This window comes from Amblyraja radiata, chromosome 13 (assembly GCF_010909765.2).
Source record: "Amblyraja radiata isolate CabotCenter1 chromosome 13, sAmbRad1.1.pri, whole genome shotgun sequence".
NCBI classification, from domain to species: Eukaryota; Metazoa; Chordata; class Chondrichthyes; order Rajiformes; family Rajidae; genus Amblyraja; species Amblyraja radiata.
In genome coordinates this window covers 33,830,460-33,850,260 of record NC_045968.1, presented here as the reverse complement: position 1 = coordinate 33,850,260, position 19,801 = coordinate 33,830,460, and the positions used below count along the sequence as shown (strand labels likewise).

At 51.1% G+C, this 19,801-nt stretch overlaps 1 protein-coding gene across 1 annotated transcript; it reads left to right on the top strand.

Annotated features, from left to right (window-relative positions):
- Nucleotides 1-817: 817 nt before the first annotated feature.
- LOC116979831 (claudin-1-like) lies at nt 818-19,443 on the top strand. The gene is made up of 5 exons (XM_033031716.1): nt 818-935; nt 1,704-1,928; nt 6,933-7,097; nt 8,438-8,522; nt 17,912-19,443. Exons 2-5 carry the CDS (start codon nt 1,706-1,708, stop codon nt 18,063-18,065), a joined length of 627 nt encoding a protein of 208 aa, XP_032887607.1. The 5' UTR covers nt 818-935; nt 1,704-1,705; the 3' UTR covers nt 18,066-19,443.
- The last annotated feature ends 358 nt before the right edge of the window (nt 19,444-19,801 follow it).

The window sequence follows — 19,801 nt, the reverse complement described above, 5'->3', positions numbered from 1 at the left end:
GCAAAACACAAAGTACTGGAGGAACTCAGCCGGTCAGGCAGCATCGGTGGAGAGAATGGACAGACTACTGCTGAATATTGCAGCACTTCAGATCCCCACAGGGTTGACAAGTTATATGTCGAGATGTACCCCTCCCCCCCCCCCCCCCTGCCCCCTCCGGTCCCCAAAATCCCAACCCCTCTCAGCCGTTCAAGACTGAGATAAGACACTATGTTTTCAGTTTTCTACCCAACAGGGTTGTGAAGATTCAGGACGGAAATAATATACTTTTGGATGTTAAAGGAGTGAAGGGATATGGATTTAATCAGCAGTGATCTTCTTGAATGATAGAACAGAAGGGAGGAGACAATTGGGCGACATCTCTTTGTAATTGTACGCTTTACATCAGACTTTAGAGATACAGCACGGAAACGGCCCCTTCCGCGCACGGGAACCGCGCCGATCAGCGATCACCCCGTGCACTAGCACTGACTATCCTACACGCGAGGGACAATTTACATTTTATTTAACAGGAGACCCTATCCCTACACCAGGAGGGGGGGGGGGCATGAGATGCGCTGTGGGTAGGGGCTTCACCAGGAGGGGCTTCACCAGGAGGGGCTTCACCAGGAGGGGCTTCACCAGGAGGGGCTTCACCAGGAGGGGCTTCACCAGGAGGGGCTTCACCAGGAGGGGCTTCACCAGGAGGGGCTTCACCAGGAGGGGCTTCACCAGGAGGGGCTTCACCAGGAGGGGCTTGCTGCGACCACCTTAGGCTGAAGCGCGGAACTAGCTGACCTGGGGGCGGCGTCTCACACACACACGCGCACGCGCGTTCCCGAGGCGGCAGGGGCGGGAGCGCGCGTCCGTGGCGGGAACGGGAGCGCGCACAATAGGCGTGGTGGTAGAGCAACTTCAGCAGTTCCAAGAGCGGCGCGGCGAGGCTCCAGGACCAGGTACCGCGGGGGTCGGGGCGGGATGGGCATTTGGAGGGAGAGGGAGGAGAGGGGGAGGGGGAGAGGGAGAGGGGGAGGGAGGGGGGGGGGGGTCAGTGGCCGTGGAAGTGGAAGTCTCAGGGGCTGGGGTGAGATCCCTCTCCCGGGGGGTGGTCTGGTCTGGGGTGAGATCCCTCTCCTGGGGGCTGGGCTGGGGTGAGATCCCTCTCCCGGGGGCTGGGCCGGGGTGATTGTTTTTCTGTTCAGGATGTTTCTGTCCATCCAGCTGGGACGGGATGGGGTGAGCGGACCTGGCAGAGGGTGGTCGTGCTCAGGTTTGGGAGGGGAGGGGAAGGGGTGGCTGGGTGGTATCCGCGGACTATTCCTCTCGCGTGGGGAGCTCTGGATGTGGAAGGGGGAGAGAGGTTGGGGGGGGGGGGGTCTTTCTGGGGACGAAAGCGGAAGGGTAATTGAATTGTATTTGGCGAGTGAGGGGGCGAAAGGATTGGGTGGAGAGCAGAGGTGGTTTCTGTGTGGGTTTGGATGAGGAGGTGGGGATGGTGCTCTGGGGTTTGTGTTTAGGAGGGGGTTGGGGTCTAGATTTGGTGGTCAGGGGGATACCTGAGTTTGGAGCGGGGAGGGGTTGCCTGGGTTGGTTTGGAAGGGAAGGGGGCTCTGTGGTTTGGGAGAGGAGGGGATGTGGGTCTGGAGGAGGGGGAGTGGTTGTGTTTGGTCGGTGATGAGGACCCTCTCTCTAATCTCCTTCCCCCACACCCCACCTCTGCTCAGACATGGCGAACGCGGGTTTCCAGATGCTGGGCTTTGCCCTGGCGCTACTGGGCTGGGTGGGGGTGATCACCAGCACGGCGCTGCCCCAGTGGAGGACCTCGTCCTATGCCGGAGACAACATCGTCACCGCCCAGGCCATCTACGAGGGGCTGTGGAAGTCGTGCGTGGCCCAGAGCACCGGGCAGGTGCAGTGCAAGGTGTACGACTCCATGCTGCAGCTCGGCGGTGAGTGGGGGAGGGCGAGCGGGAGGGGTGAGGGGGTGGGGGGAGGGGGCGGGAGGGGTGACAGGGTGGGGGGAGGGGGGTGACAGGGTGGGGGGCGGTGGGGTTTGGTTTGGGCCGAGGGGGCAGTGGGTTGGGGTGGAGTCAAGGTGTGGGTGCTGGGGTCTGTCAGGGTGGGGGCTGGGTTGAGCCAAAAGGGGGGGGGGAAGACAGCAGGCCTGCGGCGGGTGGAGGTCTCATGGCAGAGGGGGCAGGGGCAGAGTGAGATCAGTGGGTCGGGTTGGTGGAGGGGAGGTCGGGTCGAGAGGTGCGTTGAGGTGGGAGGGGTGGTGGGGGGATGGAACTTGGGTATTGGGGGCTGTCGGCTTGGGGAAGGGGTTGAAGGACAGGGGCGGTGGGGAGGGGAGGGATTACAGGGCTGTGAGTGTGTGCACTGTAGTCCCGGTGAATGACCAGGTTTTGTGGGGGATGGACAGGAGCCGCCTGGGTTGGAATTCCCCCCCCCCCCCTCTCCCCCCCTCTCCCCCGACCTCAGATGGTACACTTGTGACCCAGGAGATGGGTTGGACCCAGTTTCTGGAGCCTCTGGAACAAGTGAAAGTGACAAAGTGAAGACTGGTGCAGGATGCAACATGTCGGTGTAGATATGTACAAGACACATGGGCTGACCAGGGTCAGGGTCTTCTGATTGGCAGGGGTTGTGGCCCTCATTGCCCTCAAGCTCTGATTGCTAAGTTTTCCAATCACACACAGGTAGGGAGGGTAGTACGTTGATGCTCACCAGACAGATGTGGAGCAGTTCAGTAGGCGGGCAACGGTCTGGGAAATAATATGGCAAAATGTGGAATTGCTGTTGTTGGCAGGTGGCGGGAAGGTTGTGGAGACCTAGGGTTTGGATCCATCAGTAATGTCCCTGCACTTCACAAACACGGTTATCAATGTGGGGAAAAAATGGCTCAGAAAGATAGGCGCAGGCAGGGAGTGGTCTGGTGCAAGATGGATTTGTTAAAGCAAGTCAGGATGGATTTGTTTAGGCAAATTGTTTTTAACTGACAGAATACTTTGATGAGGTAATGGATTCAAGTTGACTAGTCAGGTTTATTGTCCTGGCTACAAGTACAGTGAGGTGCAATGTGAATCCTGCTCACTGCAGGATTGCTGAGAGTAGTGCAGCGGATGTGGTGAACATGGACTTCCTCGAGGGTCTTTGATGAGTTGCCAACTAACAGCCCGCTCAGTAAAGTTAGCACTTGGCATAAAGGGATGTTGACAGCGTGAGTGTGAAGCCGGCCAAGACCATTGAGAAATATCAAATGGAGACCATAGACAGGTGATGTTTCAGGTCGGGACCCTTCTTCACACTGATTGTAAGGAGGTGCGGAGATGGGGGGAGAAGCTGGAAGAGTCGAGAGGCAGGACAAAGCCTTGCAGGTAATCGGTGGATACAGGTGAGGGTTTTTTTGATAGGTAGTTGGTTGGACAAAGGCCAGAGATCAAAAGACAGAAAGTGTGATACAAAAGGATAAAATTGTGAATCGTGAAGCTAGGAAGGAGTGAAGATAGAGGTGAAGAAGGAGCGGATAGATTGGATCAAGACCTGGTGGGGCCCAGGGGGGGGGGGGGGGGGGGGGGGGGGGGGGGGGAGAAGGAGGGTGGGGGAGGGGGAGTTTGTATACTACTGGGTGTAAGCAACCCAAGCGGAATATGCTGTTCTTCCTGAACGTGAACCTTCTTCATACTTTCCCTCATGATCTTATACACCTCTAAGATCACCTCTAGGTCTCCTATGCCCCAATCTAGCCTGTCAAACGTCTCCCTACAGCTTAGGCCCTCGAGCCCTGGCAACAGAACTCCTTTTCCTGCTCAATAGCATCTTTCCAATAGCAGGATGAACACAATACTCCAAGCATGGCCTCACCACCATTTTGTACAACTGTAACATTACGACGCGATTTCTCTACTTATCCCTGGCTGCCAAAGGCCAGCGTGCCAAAAGACTGCAATGCCTGTCCTGTCCTGCCAGATGTGTTTTACTCGCATACCTCTGAGTCGGTATGTGTAATACTTGTAAGTGTTGGGACACGTCGAGAGAACACAGCATTGAGAGCCTGGGCTTTGTAAACAGGAGGGTGAGAGCAGAAGCAACAAGGTGGGAAATCACTGGTTAGTTCACAGTCTCGTGTCCACCCCTCACCTCCTGGAGGTGAAGCTCCCAGGGAGGGGACAGAGATTTACTCGAACGTTCCAGGTTTGAGGGAGGTCAGCCGAGGGTTAGAAACATAGAAACATAGAAAATAGGTGCAGGAGGAGGCCATTCGGCCCTTCGAGCCAGCACCGCCATTCATTGTGATCATGGCTGATCGTCCCCTATCAATAACCCGTGCCTGCCTTCTCGCCATATCCCTTGACTCCACTAGTCCCTAGAGCTCTATCTAACTCTCTCTTAAATCCTTCTAGTGACATGGCCTCCACTGCCCTCTGTGGCAGGGAATTCCATAAATTCACAACTCTCTGGGTGAAAAGGTTTTTTCTCACCTCAGTCTTAAATGACCTCCCCTTTATTCTAAGACTGTGGCCCCTGGTTCTGGACTCGCCCAACATTGGGAACATTTTTCCTGCATCTAGCTTGTCCAGTCCTTTTATAATTTTATATGTTTCTATAAGAACCCCCCTCATCCTTCTAAACTCCAGTGAGACTGAAGAAGATGTGCCGTATACCACGCGGAGTAAGAAAGATGAGTGGACAATCAGATCATGACAGGTCAGGTGGGATAGGTAGAGGGCTGTTGTCACTGTTACTTATTCATTATGATACAGACAGAGGCTAATCGGCCCATCCGGGAATGCTGACTCGCGGGGATGTAATCCTGTTGGCCTCATTCCCCCTCCTCGTTTTCCCTGTAACCCTGCAACTCTGCAGAATGGGAGATATTTCCTCAGTAAATGAGAGACTGATAGCAGCAAGGAAGGAGATGATGTGCCCCACCTTTCCCAGGGAGACGTACCTGGAGGGTTAAACGGTTAATGCAAGATTTATCCTACATTTGTTTGTTTAATTACCTGCTATATCATCCACAAGGCAGGTTAGAACAGAGCAGTTCTCAGCGCTGGTGGTAAACAGCGAGACTGTGAGTGGCAGACCCAGCCTACCTGGCAGTCTTGGCGGTGACTCATGTGCCACAGAGAGAGAGTCTGGCCCTGAGACAATAATCACCACTGGACCCTACTTAGCGAATAACTCGTGTATGATCCCCCTCCGTGCCCCACCATCACAGTCTGTGTACAGCCTCTGTGTGTGGCATCTCCCACAAGATGAGTGTTTCCAGCCAGTGTCTCCGAGCACCTCTGCACGTGGTGAATGCTCTGGCCCCCGCCCGGTCTGTTTGGTTTAGTTTATTATCGCATGTACCTAGGTTCAGAGAAAAGCTTTTTCGTAGCGTGCTTTCCAGTCAGCGGAAAGACGACACTGGATTACTATCAAGCCATCCACAGTTAGGGTAAAGGGAGTATTGGTTAGTGCAAGATAAACTCCAGTGAAGTCCGATTAAAGATAGTTCGAGGCTCTCCAATTAGATCGTTGGTGGGTCAGGACCACCCTCTAGTTGGTGATTGGATGGCTCAGCTGCCTGAAGGAACCGGAAAGAAACTGTCCAGAATCTGGAGGTGTGTGTTTTCACACTTCTGTATCTTTTGCCTGATGGGAGACGGAAGAAGTGGGAGTGTCTGGGGTGAGACTGATCCTTGATGGTGGCATGCGGAAAGCAGAAAGGGGTGGAGATGGGAAGATGTGGCCAGTAATGGGATCCCGTTGGAGATGGCAAACGTGTTGGAGGATTATATGCTGTATGCAACGGCTGATGGGGTGGAAGGTGAAGACAAGGGGGACTCTGTCCTAGTTACGAATGGGGGGAGGGGGAGCAAGAGTGGAGCTGCGGGATATCGAGGAGACCCTAGTGAGGGCCTCATCTATAATTGAAGAGGGGAACCCCCATTTCCTAAAGAATGGGGACATCTCCGATGATCTTGTATGGAACACCTCATCCTGGGTGCAGATACGATGTAGACGGAATTGGGAGTAGGGGATAGAGTCTTTACAGGAAGCAGGGTGGGAAGAAGTGTAGTCTAGATAGCTATGGGAGTCAGTAGGTTTGTAGTAGATGTCGGCCAATAGTCTGTCTCCTGTGATGGAGACGGTGAGATCCAGAAACGGTAGATAGATGTCGGAGATGGTCTAAGTGAATTTGAGTGCAGGATGGAAATTAGTGGTGAGGTTGATGAGGTCAGTGAGTTCTGCATGGGTGCAGGAGGCAGCACAGATGCAGTCGTCAATGCAGCAGAGGTAGAGTTCGGGGATAGGGCAGTGTACGCCTGGAACAGTGATTATTTGACGTACCCTACAAAGAGGCCGGCATAGCTGGGGCCCATGCGAGTGCCAAAGTTACGCCTTGGATTTGGAGGAAATAGGAAGTGTGGAAGGAGAAGTTGTTGAGGGTAAGGACCAGCTCTGCTAGGCTGCGGAGGAGAGTATTAGTAGACTTTATGACTTATTGTTCAGGACAGGTAGGGAATTGCCCAGTGTGTTCCTCATAGTGTGTGACTTAAACCGCGGTTTGTGCAGTCATATGTTTAGTTTATTATTTTCACATGTACCGAGGTACAGTGAAATGCCTTTTTGGTGAAATGATCCCATTAGCCTCAGCAAAGTTGGTCGGTGAAAGCTGAGGACCGGCAGGCAGTTCCTTGCTGGTGTCCAAGGCAAGAATTGTCCCTCCACTAACACCAGGAGTCATCAACAGTGTATTTATTCACTGGGCGTTTGTGGAGGATTTCTATGTAGATCCCGGTCACCACGCTGAATATTTCAGTGACTGCAAAGGAGAGTTTGGGATTGGCTGTAGTGGGGTCAGAATTCCTAAATCTGCGAAGGACAATATACCAATTGAAAATTTGCAAAATCTGGAGTAATGTAGAGCCCCCCTGTAAAGCCTGACCTCTGTCCTCCCTCAGGCACTCTACAGGCTACACGAGCACTAATGATCATCAGCATCTTGCTGGGAGGCCTGGCGCTGTTGATTGCTGTCGCGGGAATGAAGTGCACGACCTGCTTAGCGGACGATGAGGTGAAGAAGGCGAAGGTTGCAGGCGCTGGCGGAGTGTTCTTCATCATCTCAGGTACTTCATTAACGTCCATGTATTTAACATCCATTGGCCATTATTTGTCACCTCCTCAAGACACTCTGAAGTTAGTAAGACCTGACCTCCCTCCACACAATACCAGGATAAATATCCTGTTCTGGACATGTAAATCCTATGCAGTAGGATCTTCTCCAATCATTCCCATACCACTGATGGCAGGCTCTTGGTTTGTCTCGCATGCTCTTCTTAATCAGAGGAACGAGGCTGGCCACTCTCCAGTCCACGGAGACCTCACCTAAGACTAGAGAAGATACCATGATATTCGTTAGGCCCCAGCAATGTCTTCTCGCCTCTGTCAATAATCTGTGACAGATCTCGTCAGGCCCTGGGGACATCCCACCTTAATGTTCTTCAAGAGCCCCCAACACCACCTTGCTCTAGAATATCAGCCTACCCTGATCTCATGACCCTCCACGTTATAGGGTAGGGAGAGAGGCCCTTCAGCCCAACCTATCAATTCTGACCAAGATGGGCACAGGGATATGGAGGGATATGGAACATGTGAAGGTTGGGGAGAATAGTAAAGGTGGCCTTGTGTTCTGAATTATGTCTTTGAGTCATGGACTAGGGAGTTGACGAAGTTGGCAGGTTTCCTATACAGATTAGAAACAGCCCCTTCAGCCCAACCCATCCATGGCGACCAATGTGCCCCATCTAAGCTAACTCCAATTAATCGTGTATGGCTCATATCCTTCCATACCTTTCCTATCCATGTAAGTGTCCAAGTGTCCTTTAAATGGTGTTTTAGAACCTGCCTCAACTACCTCTTCCAGCAACTCATGCCATATACGCAGCATCCCCTATCTGAAAAAGTTGCCCCTCAAGTTCCTATTAAATCTTACCTTAAACCAGCATCCTCTGGTTCTTGATTCCCCTACTCTGGGTGAATTCAGATTGAATTGGCCAGATTCGTGTTGCGGTGGTGGGGAGGGGGTGACGGATGGATTGAAGGTGGGGGAGTGTGTGGGGGGAGGTGGGGGCATGTGTGGGGGGGAGGTGGGGGATTGCGGGGTGGGCAAGGAGGGGGAGGTCAGGCTTGGATTGAGTTTGGGGAGGTGAGGGTTGGGGAAGTGGGTGAGAGGGGGATTCTGGGTTCAATTGAGGTGGTGGGGGTGGTGAGCTGACGGGGGTGTGGGGGGTTGGAGACAAGCGTACTACCTGAGGATAACTGGGTAAGTTGGTAATCGGTGTAGTCACTGCGTTTAACGCTGGGGATGATGAACCAATGCTGGGCTGGGGAAAGGTCATCACACTTTGCTCACTCTCTAATATGTCCATGGTGTTGACCACAAATACTGACCCATCCTCTCTCCCAGGGCTCATGGCACTGATCGCCACTGCTTGGTTTGGACACAACATCGTGCGGGAGTTCTATGACCCCTTCACTCCAGTCAACACTCGGTAAGCCATGGGAATGAAGCCCGAATTGACCCGATCCGAACCACCTTGCCGGGGTTTGGACGAGGCCGCAGGGAAGTGGGGCAGAGGGGGTGAGGAAAGGATGGATGTCAAAGGAAGACATCAGTGGGCTGATCAGCGGGCGAGGCAGTGAGCAGAGTCCAGGGCTGGGCTACATTTCTATAGACTTTACTTCAGACTTTAGAGATACAGCACAGAAACAGGCCCTTCAGCCCACGAGTCAGTGCCAACCAGCAATTACCCCAAACATTAACATTACCCGACACACTAAGGGCAATTTATTAATTTACCAAAGCAAATTATCCTACAAACCTGTATGTCTTTGGAATGTTTGAGGAAACCTGAGCAAACCCGGAGAAAACCAACATGGTCACAGGGAGAACCTACAAACTCCGTACAGAAATCACCCATAGTCAGGATCAAACCCAGGTCTCTGGTGCTGTAAGACTGCGGCTGTACCACTGTGCCACCCCCTTTAATGCCGGGGGTCTGACAGATGAGGCAGAGGAACCGATGGTGTTGATGAATGCATGGGAGCGCGTTCCTGTCTCATCACCCAGACAGTGGCTGTGAGGCACAACCTGAGGGAGAGGTGGACTTGAGTCTCACAATGAGTCTGTAGGCGAGGGTTGACACAAGGTATAGAGAGAGGGGTACTGGTGGGATAGTGAGATGCTGCAATGGGTATTGATGGCTAGCATGGAGGTGGTGGCAGAATGACCCGTTTCTGCGCAGCCTGTAATTCCAAGGGGGAACTCCCATTACATGAAGCGGCTTCAGCAGCTCCCATAAGGAAAGCTGTGGGGGGCACACAGTAGTGGGTAGAACCATTAGCCCACAATGCCGAGACCCCGATTCGAGCCTTACCTCAGGTGCTGTCTTTGCAGAGTTTGTACGTTCTCCCTGTGACCGTGTAGGTTTTCTCCGGGTGCTCCGGTTTCCTCCCACATCCCAAAGATGTGCAGTTTGTTGGTTAATTGGCCCCTAATGTGCAGTGTGAACGGGTGATTGCTGGTCGGCATGGACTTGGGGGACTAAAGGGTCGGTTTCCATGCTGGATCTCAAAACTAAACGAAACCTGTTTCTTAATCTTGGATCTTTGTCCAACCATCCGCTATCAAATAACCTTCCTCATCTGCATCAACCTACACTTGCCAGGCTTGGTACTGCTTCTCCTCTCTTCCAGCTTTCATTCCCTGCCTCCCCCCCCAAGCCCTCCCCCCACCTCCCTGTTCCCCACAAACACTGAAGAAGGGTCCCGACCCAAAAATCACCTATCCATGTTCTAACGAGGTGCTGCTTGACCTGCATAGTTACTCTAGCACTTTGTGTCCTTCAGCAAACCAGTATCTGCAGTTCCTTGTTTCTATCCTCATAACTTGCTCATTTAGTAATTGCGCTGCAGATCAGCAGGTCCTGGCCATTCACTGGCTTGTGGTCCTGACTAATTTGTCTTGCTTCTCTCTTTTATATTAACACTAAATTCATTCAATTCCTCCTTTTCATTGATATTTGTTTTGATTTTATTTCACTCCATTATAGTCATGTGTACTGAGGTGCAATGAAAAGCTTTTTTGTTGTGTGTTCTCCAGTGAAAGAAAAGACCATTGACACTATTAGCAGGGTATAAGCATAACCTTTAAGAGACATTTAGACAGGTACATGGATAGGAGAGGTTTAGTAGGATGTGGGCCAAGCACGGGCAGGTGGGACGTGTAGATGGGGCATGTTGGTCGGCACGGGCAGATTGGGCCAAAGGGCCTGTTTCCACACTGTATGACTCTATACGTGATTACAATCAACCCATCCACAGTGTACAGGGTTCATCCCAATTCTGGGAAGTGTTGGTGTTCTGTGCAGAGTCATCCCAGTCTCCAACCTGCCTCACTCTACTCTGCACCCTCTCCCCTGTCTTCACCTCTGCCCGGCAAAGTTCTTGGGTAATGAAGAGGGAGATATTTGGTTGTGACACTCGTTGCAAGGCTGGTTTACTCATGGCATTGACATTTGCAACTTGAGAAAAGTTTTTGCTGAGGTTGGTGAATCACCAGGAGCTGATCTGGGGGTTGTCAGTCTGTAATTCTCTCCCACAGAGTTTGTGTAAACTGATTCATGGAGCCATACAGCGTGAAAGCAGGCCCTTCGGCCCAACCTGCCTATGCCGATCAATATGTCCCATCTACACTAGTCCCACGTCCCTCTAAACCTGTCCTATCGGTGTACCTGTCTAAATGTTTCTTAAACGTTGTGACGGTACCTGCCTCAACTACGTCCTTGGAAGTTTGTTCCATACACCATTCCCCCTTCTGTGTAAAGAAAGTTGCCCCTCAGGTTCTTAATAAATCTTTCCCCTCTCACCTAAAGCCTAAGTTCCCTGGTTCTTGATTCCCCCACTGTGGGTTAAAGACTCTGTGCATCTCCCCTGTCAATTGCCCTCATGATCCCATACACTCCATAAGATCACCCCTCATCCTCCTGAGCTCCAAGGAATACAGTCCTAACCTGCTCAACCTCTCCCTGCAGCTCAGTCTCTCGAGTCCTGGCAACATCTTCGCCACATCCTGTTTTTTATGTAAACCAGCATCCGCAGTTCCTTGTTTCATGGCTTCTTTGTTCAGTAATTGGGCTGCGGATCATCAGCACCTGGCCATTGATTGGATTGTCACCCCTACTCATTTGTCTCGCATCCTATTTTTATATTAACACTAAATACCTTTAGTTCCTCATTATCTTTAACATTTACTTTCTTCCCGTTTCTGAGAAGTGTTGCCGTTCTGTGCAGACAAAGTCATCACAGACTGAACATATTTCTTGGGTAATGGCAAAGGCGGAGATGGTTACATTTGTCGGCCCCATATCTAAGGAAGGATGTGCTGGCTGTAGAGAAGGTCCAGAGGAGGTTTATGAGAATGATCCCAGGAATGATTGAGTTAACATATGATGAGCATTTGACGGCACTGGGCCTGTACTCACTGGGGTTTAGAAGGATGAGGGGGAGACCTCATTGAAACTTACCGAATAGTGGAAGGCCTGGATAGAGTGGATGTGGAAAGGATGTTTCCACTAGTGGGAGAGTCTAGGGCCCGAGGCCATAGCCTCAGAATAAAAGGACGTACCTTTAGAAAGGATATGAGGAGGAATTTCTTTAGTCAAAGGATGATGAATCTGTGGAATTCATTGCCACAAGCATCTGTGGAAGCCAGGTCAATGGATATTTTTAAGGCAGAAATTGATAGATTCTTGATTAGCAAGGGTGTCGGGGGTTATGGGGAGAAGGCAGGAGAATGGAATGGGAAAGGTAGACTCCCAGCCGTGTAGACTCCCAGCATAGACTCGATGGACCGAATGGCCTCATTCTGCTAATGCAACATGAATATGACCTTGGCATCATATTGGCACATTGACATTTGAAAGGGCAGGGGTTGAGAAAAGTTGTCTGAATTCAGCAGATGATCAGGACCTGATCCCAGGCTTGTCTGGCTGTGGAATCCTCTCCCAGAGTCGGCAGAAGCTGATTTACAGAGTATATTCAGGGTGAGACTGACCATCTACAAGGGAGCACAGGGCAGTGGGGAGAGGTGGAAGTGGAACACCGGCCAAGGGTGCAGCAGCTGAGGTCGGGATAGGTGGTGCCATGGGCTGCAATGGCTGGTGGACCTGCTTGTGTTAGGGCTATGGTGACCAGACGGGTCCTGCTCCCAGTCACGGCAGGACGCCGGACACAGGAGAAAAGTACACGAGTCGGAAATCTTTGATCCCGTGTGGGAAGGGGAACCAAGAATGAGTGCAGACACTACAGGCTGGATTGTGGGGGAAGCTTTCACTTCCCAGCTCACAGAGCCTTTGAACAGTCGTTTACCCAGAGTAGGGGAATCAAGAACCAGAGGGCATAAATTTAAGATGTGAGGGGAAAGATTTAGTAGGAACCTGAGGGGCAGCTTTTTCCCACAGAGGGTGGTGGGTATGTGGAATGAGCTGCTAGAGGAGGTAGTTGAGGTGGATCAGGTACATGGATAGGCCAGTTTTAGAGGGATATGGACCAAACACGGGCAGGTGGGGGCAAATGTAGATGGGGCATCTTGGTCGGCATTTCATGCTGTACAACTCCAACTAATTGTTTCAGATTTGGTGGGGTTTGCGCTGAGAACGGAGAGCCAGGTAATTCATCCAGGCCAGCAGTCCATTGGTGGACTTTTGGTTGAATCCCAATATAGAAACAACAAACTGCAAATCCTGGTTGATACACAAAAGGAAACAGTGCTGGAGTAACAGTGGGTCAGTCAGCATCTCTGGAGGACCTGGACAGGTAATGTTTTGGGTCGAGACACTTTTTCAGTCGGATTATGGGTGAGGGGGTGGGAAGAAAGCTGGAAAAGGGGAGAGGCAGGATAATGCGTGTCGAGACAGGTGGGGAAGAGGGGGTTGACAGACAGGTGGTTGGAGCAAAGGCTGGAGAGAGGAAGAATAGGTGTGAGACAGGTTCAAAGAGTTGCTCATTGTGAAGTAGCATGGAGTGGGGATGGAGGGGAGAAATACATGGGAAGCCAAGTAGGTCCCAAGGGAGGGGAGGGGAGGGGAGGGGATGGGGGGTGGAGATCCCAGTTCCCAGCATGTTGCACACAGTAAGGTGTGTGAGGAGCTGCGAGTGATTCGGGTCTTTGGTCTGGTCTTTGAGCACCTCTCCCTCTTTACGTTCCCATTCCCCTTGGCAGCACAACACTCTGTCATGAGGTGCTTGGAGTAAGCAAACCCTCCGGTGGCCTATCCCCTGCAATTAGTTATAGCCTCGCAACACGGGAACAGGCCCTTCGGCCCATCATGCTCATGCCCACCGTGCCCACTTACACTTGGTCCCAGCCATCACAGTCTGGCCGATTCAAGTGTGCGTTAAGAGTGTTAACTGTTGTGCGAGCCATGCACACACAGCATGGAAACAGGCCATTTGGTCAATTTCTCCCCCAAAACAAGCCCTTTCTCCCCCAACCCCCACCTTCCATTCCCCCCTCACTCTCTCCCCTGAACCCTTGATGAACGCATCGGTTTCTCCCCTTCCTCTCCCCTTCCTCTCCCATTCACCTTCACCTTCCTCTCACCTTCCTCTCCCCCTATATTCCTTCCTCCAACTTCACAATCTTCATCCTATGGGGCTCATACCTGTTTTTCATCTCTGGCCTTTGTCCACCAATCTACCCATCTAACCCCCCCACTCCCCACCCCACCCCCCTCTCCCGCCCGTGTCCTACCTTGTACTGCTCCTCTTCTCTTCAAACTTTATTTCCCACTTCCCCTACCTCACCTATCCACGTTCTCCAGAGATGCTGCCCGACCACTGAGTTACACCAGCACTTTATGTCTCCCTTTAGCCCATCATGTCTGTGCCAACCAGGCTTCTACATGATCCGTGTCACATATAATTGTGTATGTCTCTATCAAGTCCCATCCCCGTTCCAAGGTAAACAAGTGCAACCTCTCCAGAATCCTCATAATGAAACTCCACCCCAACCAACATCCTGGTGAATCTCCTCTGCATCCTCTCCAATCCAACCATGCCCTCCTCTCCCGTGGCGATCTGCCCTATATTCGGTACTCAAGTTGTGAGCTGTCAATGTTTTCTAACCTCCCCCATTGTAAACTACGCCCTGCCTTGCCCTTGGGCTTACTCTCCTTGCTTCCACTGTCCAGGGAACACAATGATCCTGAACTACCATTACTGTATTGAATGAGTCCCATTTTTCAAATGTTGACCTACCCAACAGTAGCCACCCACACTGCCAGCCTGTGGCATCATATGGTGATTAGCCTTCCCCCCAGTTCAGTTTCTTAATATCTGGCCCATCCAATCTCCATGAAATTTAGAGTTAGTCATAATCTCCCGGTCATGTCATAAGTGATAGGAGCAGAATTAGGCCATTCAGCCCATTTAGTCTACTACGCCATTCAATCATGGCTGATCTATCTCTCCCTCCTAACTCCATTCTCCTGCCTTCTCCCCATAACCCCTGACACCCATACTAATTAAGAATCATCTATCTCTGCTTTAAACAATGTTAACGTTTTTGTGAGGTTTTCAGCAGAGCTGGTGTTGGGACGGAGCCAGTCTTTCTCCTGGAAGTATTTCTAAATCTGGCCTGACGAAGCTCCCCAGTCTTTTCTTGCTTCCAGCTCCCCCTCCTTTGAAGAAGGGCCCCGGCCCGAAATATTACCTATCCAATTTCTCCAGGGATGCTGCCTGACCCAAACGAGTTACTCCAGCAATTTGTGTCTATCTTTGGTATAAATCAGCATCTCCTGGTCCTTTTTATTACATTCCCCAGTACACAATCCAGTCTTGGTGTAGGAGTCAGAGCGCGGTAGTGGAGGGTTGATATTCGGATCGGAGACTGTGAACTGTGGTGTGCCTCAGTGCTGGGTCCTCTGCTCTTTGTCGTCTATATTAATGATGTGGATGAGAAGGCAAGCTAGCTGGCAAGATGAGTACGTTTGTGAATGCACCATAATTGGTGAAGAGGTGGACAGTGAAGAAGGTTGTCTGATCCGACAACAGGATCTGGATCAACTGGGAGAGTGGGCCAAGGAATGGCAGATGGAGTTTCACTCGGATAAGTGCAAAGTGATGCATTTTAGTAAAACCAAACCGGGGCAGGACTTACATGGTGAATGGCAAGATCCTGGGGAGGGATGTGGAAAGGAGAGAAACAGGGGTAAAGTTCACCGAAAGTGGTGACACTGGTAGACAGGGTGGTGAGGAAGCCGTTTGGCACGCTAGCCTTCATCAGTCGGGGCATTGGGTACAGGAGTTTGGAAGTCCTGTCACAGCTGTGCCAGATGTAGGTTAGAGCACACTGGATTTTTGTTTGAGGTTCTGGTCACCATAGTTTAGGAAGGATGTGATTAGAAAGAGAGGGCGCAGAAAAGATTTGTCAGGATGTTGCCAAGACTGGATGGCTTCAGTTATGAGGAGAGATTGGACAGGCTGGGACTGTTTCCCTGGTGCCGGAGGCTGAGAGGTCAACTTATAAAGGTTTATAAATCGTGAGGGGCATAAATAAGGTGAAAGGTCACAGTCTTCCCCCCCAGGATTGGGGAGTCTAAAACTGTAGGTTTTAGTTGAGAGGGGAAAGATTTAATAGGAATCTGATGGGTAACTTTTTTACACAGACGGTGGAGGTATTTGGAATGAGCTCAGAGGAGGTAGATAAGGCAGGTACAATAACAACATTTAAAAGACACTTGAATAGGTTTATTTTAGTTTATTATTGTCACATGTACCAAGTTACAGTGAAAAGTTTTTGTTGCGTGCTATCCAGTCAAAGAAAAGACTACATGATTACAATCAAACCGTCCACAGTGTACAGATAACGGATACACATTAAGTGCAAGATAAAGTCCGATTAAAGATAGTTCAAAATTCTCCATTGAGGTAGATGGGAGGTCAGGACCGCCCTCTAGCTGGTGAGAGGACGGTTCAGTGCTTGAGAACAACTGGGAAGTAACTATCCCGAAATCTGGAGGTGTGCGTTTTCAAGCTTCTGAATCTCTTGCCTGATGGGAGAGGGGAGAAGAGGGTGACTGGGGTGTCACAGAAATGTTTAGAAGGATATGTGCCAAGTGCGGGCAAATGGGACTAACTTAGATGGGGCAAGTTGATCGGCATGGACATGTTGGGCCGAAGGGTAGTGTTTCTGAGGAGAGTGTTGTTCAGTAAATGGTGCTCTGGGGAGTTTCCGGAAGCTTCTCCGCTGTGCTGGGAAGGGTTGGGGCCCGCAGTGTGATCAGATGTTTTGGGAATGTGCGCAGTGTGTTCAGACATGCCAGGTGTGGGTTAGAGGAGGCAGGCAGCTGTGCAGAGCTCTGGAGTGGAGACTGGGAGGGTGGTTCACACTGGGTTTGGAGACAGATCACAGGGAGCAGTCACTGCAAGACACAACAGGAATGTTCTTTGAAACGTTCAGGTTTGAACACGGGTGGACGAGAGATTGTCTCGCTACACACACACACACACACACACACACACACACACACACACACACACACACACACACACACACACACACACACACACACACACACACACACACACACACCCTCATCACACACACACCCTCCTCACACACACACACACACACACACACACACACACGTGTGGATTCTGCCCCCGGAGTGGGCACTGGTGATCAGTGGTGGGGTCTGTGTAGTGCAGGTGACCAGTGGGTCAGTCACAGACTGACATGCCCACCACCAAGAGAGGGGAGAAGAGGGAGTGACCGGGGTGAGACTGGTCCTTGGTTACGCTGGTGGCCTTGCTGAGCCAGGGTGAAGTGTAGATGGAGTCAATGGAAGGGAAGTCTGACTGAGGACTCTACAATCCCTCGGATCAGTGAAATAATGTCACCCTCTGCCTCTCTGGTAAATTGTGCACTTGCCCCTTTGCTTCCCCTGGATTCTGTTTGAATGATGTACCATATCAATGACCTTCCTTTGTGACAATCTGTGCTCCTAGGGAATGAAGGTGTCGAGGAAGTGAGCAGGAACTTCTTTAGCCAGAGGGTGGTGAATGTGTGGAATTCATTGCCATAGACGGCTGTGGAGGCCACGTCATTGTGTATTTTTAAGGTGGAGATTGACGGGTTCTTGATTAGTACGGGTGTCAGGATTTATGGGGAGAGGGCAGCAGAATGGGGTTGAGAGGGGAAAAATAGATCAGCCATGACTGAATGGTAGAGCAGACTAGATGGGCCAAATGGCCTAATTCTGCTCCTCTGTCTTGTGGCCACCAGTGGGTTGTAGTGATCTGTTCACTTCTGAACAAGGCTGTTTCCCTGGTTATAGGGGGGGACCCTCTGGTTTTCTCCAAAGGTTTGAGATGATTCTCGCAGTTGTAGGTGGGACGGGTTAGTAACTCAAGGGGACTCAAATTCTCTCGAACATTAATTGGAGAGGTTGGACAAACTTGGATTGTTTTCTTTAGAACATCAGATGTTGAGGGGGTCATCACATGGAAGCATAGAAAATGATGAGAGGCATTGGCAGGGTAGACAGTCAGAACCCAGAGTGGAAATGTCAAAGGCTGGAGGCGTAGCTTGAAGGTTAGAGGGGCAAAGTTGAAAGGTGATGTGCAGGGCAAGTTTTTTACACAGAGGGTGGTGGGTGTCTGGAACGCGCTGCCAGAGGGGCGTGGTGGAGGCTGATGCGATAGTGGTGTTTAAGAGACTCATAGACAGGAACATGAATATGCAAGGTAAGGAGGAATATAGATCGCGCGCAGGCAGAGGAGATTAGTTTCATTTGTTATTGTGGTCTGCACAGACATTGTGGGCTGAATGGCCTATTGCTGTACTGTTCCATGCTTTATGAGACTCTTTCCATTGCAGGTTTGAGTTTGGCAAGGCTCTCTTCGTTGGCTGGGCAGCGGCAGCTCTCTCCATGCTCGGAGGAGCCTTCCTCGCCTGTTCTTGCGCCAAAGGAGGGTCGTCGGACCGCCCCTACCCCCGCTCCAATCCGTCTGCCGCTAAGAACTACGTGTAAGCTGTCCCGGAGTGGTGCCGCTCCCCATGGAGTGAACGCGAGCAGCTGGGCACAGAGCGGGGCTGGGCATCGCCCTTAATGCTGGTCCCTGCCTGAGGCAGGGCGGGCACGGGGGGCATCATCTGTGAGGGCATCGCTGTGGGATTGGACACCGGACAAACCTTCACCACTGCACATGGCCACCCTCCCAACAGCAGGCAGGACAGATGTGACCCAGTCTGCTCCCTGCCCTGTCCTTGTCCTTGTCCAATCTCACTCGCGATACCTTCATTATACATATAGTATTGTCTTTTTCATTTCAAGTATTCGTAAGTAATTGTTAGTTTCTTTATTTAGCGTAGGTTTTAAAGCTTTGCTGCAACATGTAAGACGTGGACCTCCTACCTCGGGAGGTCTGTGTGGTGGGGACGATGTCAGCGCTTGGTCTAATGTCACTGGCTGGTGGGTTCCTGTCTGTTTCATTGCTGCGGTGGTCCGGGCAGAGTGAACCCCGAGACCTCCCTCCACCCTGACCGGGATTGAGTGGCCTCATCCCAGTTTCCCAGACCAAGCTTTTGCTTTAGTATCTCAACAAATGGCTGTGAAACATCAGTGTGATGGGATGGACACAAAGTGCCGGAGTAACTCAGCGGGTCAGGCAGCATCTCTGCCAAACACAGATAGGCAACGTTTCGGATCGGACTGATCAGTCTGAAGAAAGATCCCAAAACGTCACCCATCCATGTTCTCCGGGGACGCTGTTGACCACTGAGTTACTCCAGCATTTTGTGTAAACCAGCATTTTATTTCTACTCCTCGAGGGGTTGGGGTCATTTGGGTTGTTTACGCTGGGTGAGAGGACCATGGGGCTCCTCCCAACACATATTGACCTGTTCTGCTGACACACGTGGATTCCATGTCCGCTGAGGCTGGGTCAGAAGACACGAGTGGCACTGAAACATCCTGGTGCAGACAGCCAGCGGGAGAATCCGTGGACTGGCGGTTCACACACGAACAATTGTTTCTGCATCGAGTCACAGTCACTTAATGATCGGTCAATGCGGCTGGTTCAACACTCAGTGCATCTGGTCCAAAAGATTCTCCCTGAATTCTTTCTGTTACTTCAAAAGTGTTTAGAACCCATCAACTTTTTCAACAAACTAAACAAATGCTGACTGCCACTGCGGCATATCCCTGCGGTAAGATGTCGCCACACTGCCAGTGTGCCCACTCACTCAGCTGCCAGCTGTGGGTGCAGACACTTCCAACTTCTCCCCTGCCTCAGACATCTCATGGTTCTCTATAAACCCTCCCTTCTGTCTATGCTGCCAGGCCGTTGGCTTTTATATTTTGCTTGTTCAATGGATTTTACAATAAATAAGTCGCCATTTATACCACAGCTTGTGTCTGACTCTTTTTGAATACGTTTTCAGAATATATAAGAAGTAGCAGTAAAATTAGTCCATTCGGCCCATCGAGTCTACCATTCAATCATGGCTGATCTATTTTTTCCTCCCAACCCCATTCTCCTGCCTTCTCCTCATGTCCTTTGACACCCTTACTAATCACAAAACCTATCAATCTCCACTTTAAATGTACCCGATGACTTGGCCTCTGAAGCTAGGAATTTCACAGACTTACCACCTCTGACTAAAGAAATTCCTCCTCATCTCCTTTCGAAAGGTATCTCCTTTTATTCTGAGGCTGGGCTCTGGTTCTAGACTTTCCAACTAGTGGAAACATCCTCTCCACATTCA

Excerpts from the sequence above, each read along its gene's own strand:
- LOC116979831 (XM_033031716.1), top strand. The coding sequence starts at position 1,706 with ATGGCGAACGCGGGTTTCCAGATGCTGGGCTTTGCCCTGGCGCTACTG. Across the intron at positions 7,098-8,437 it reads AGTGTTCTTCATCATCTCAG|GGCTCATGGCACTGATCGCC; the intron begins GTACTTCATTAA and ends CCTCTCTCCCAG. Across the intron at positions 8,523-17,911 it reads TTCACTCCAGTCAACACTCG|GTTTGAGTTTGGCAAGGCTC; the intron begins GTAAGCCATGGG and ends TTTCCATTGCAG.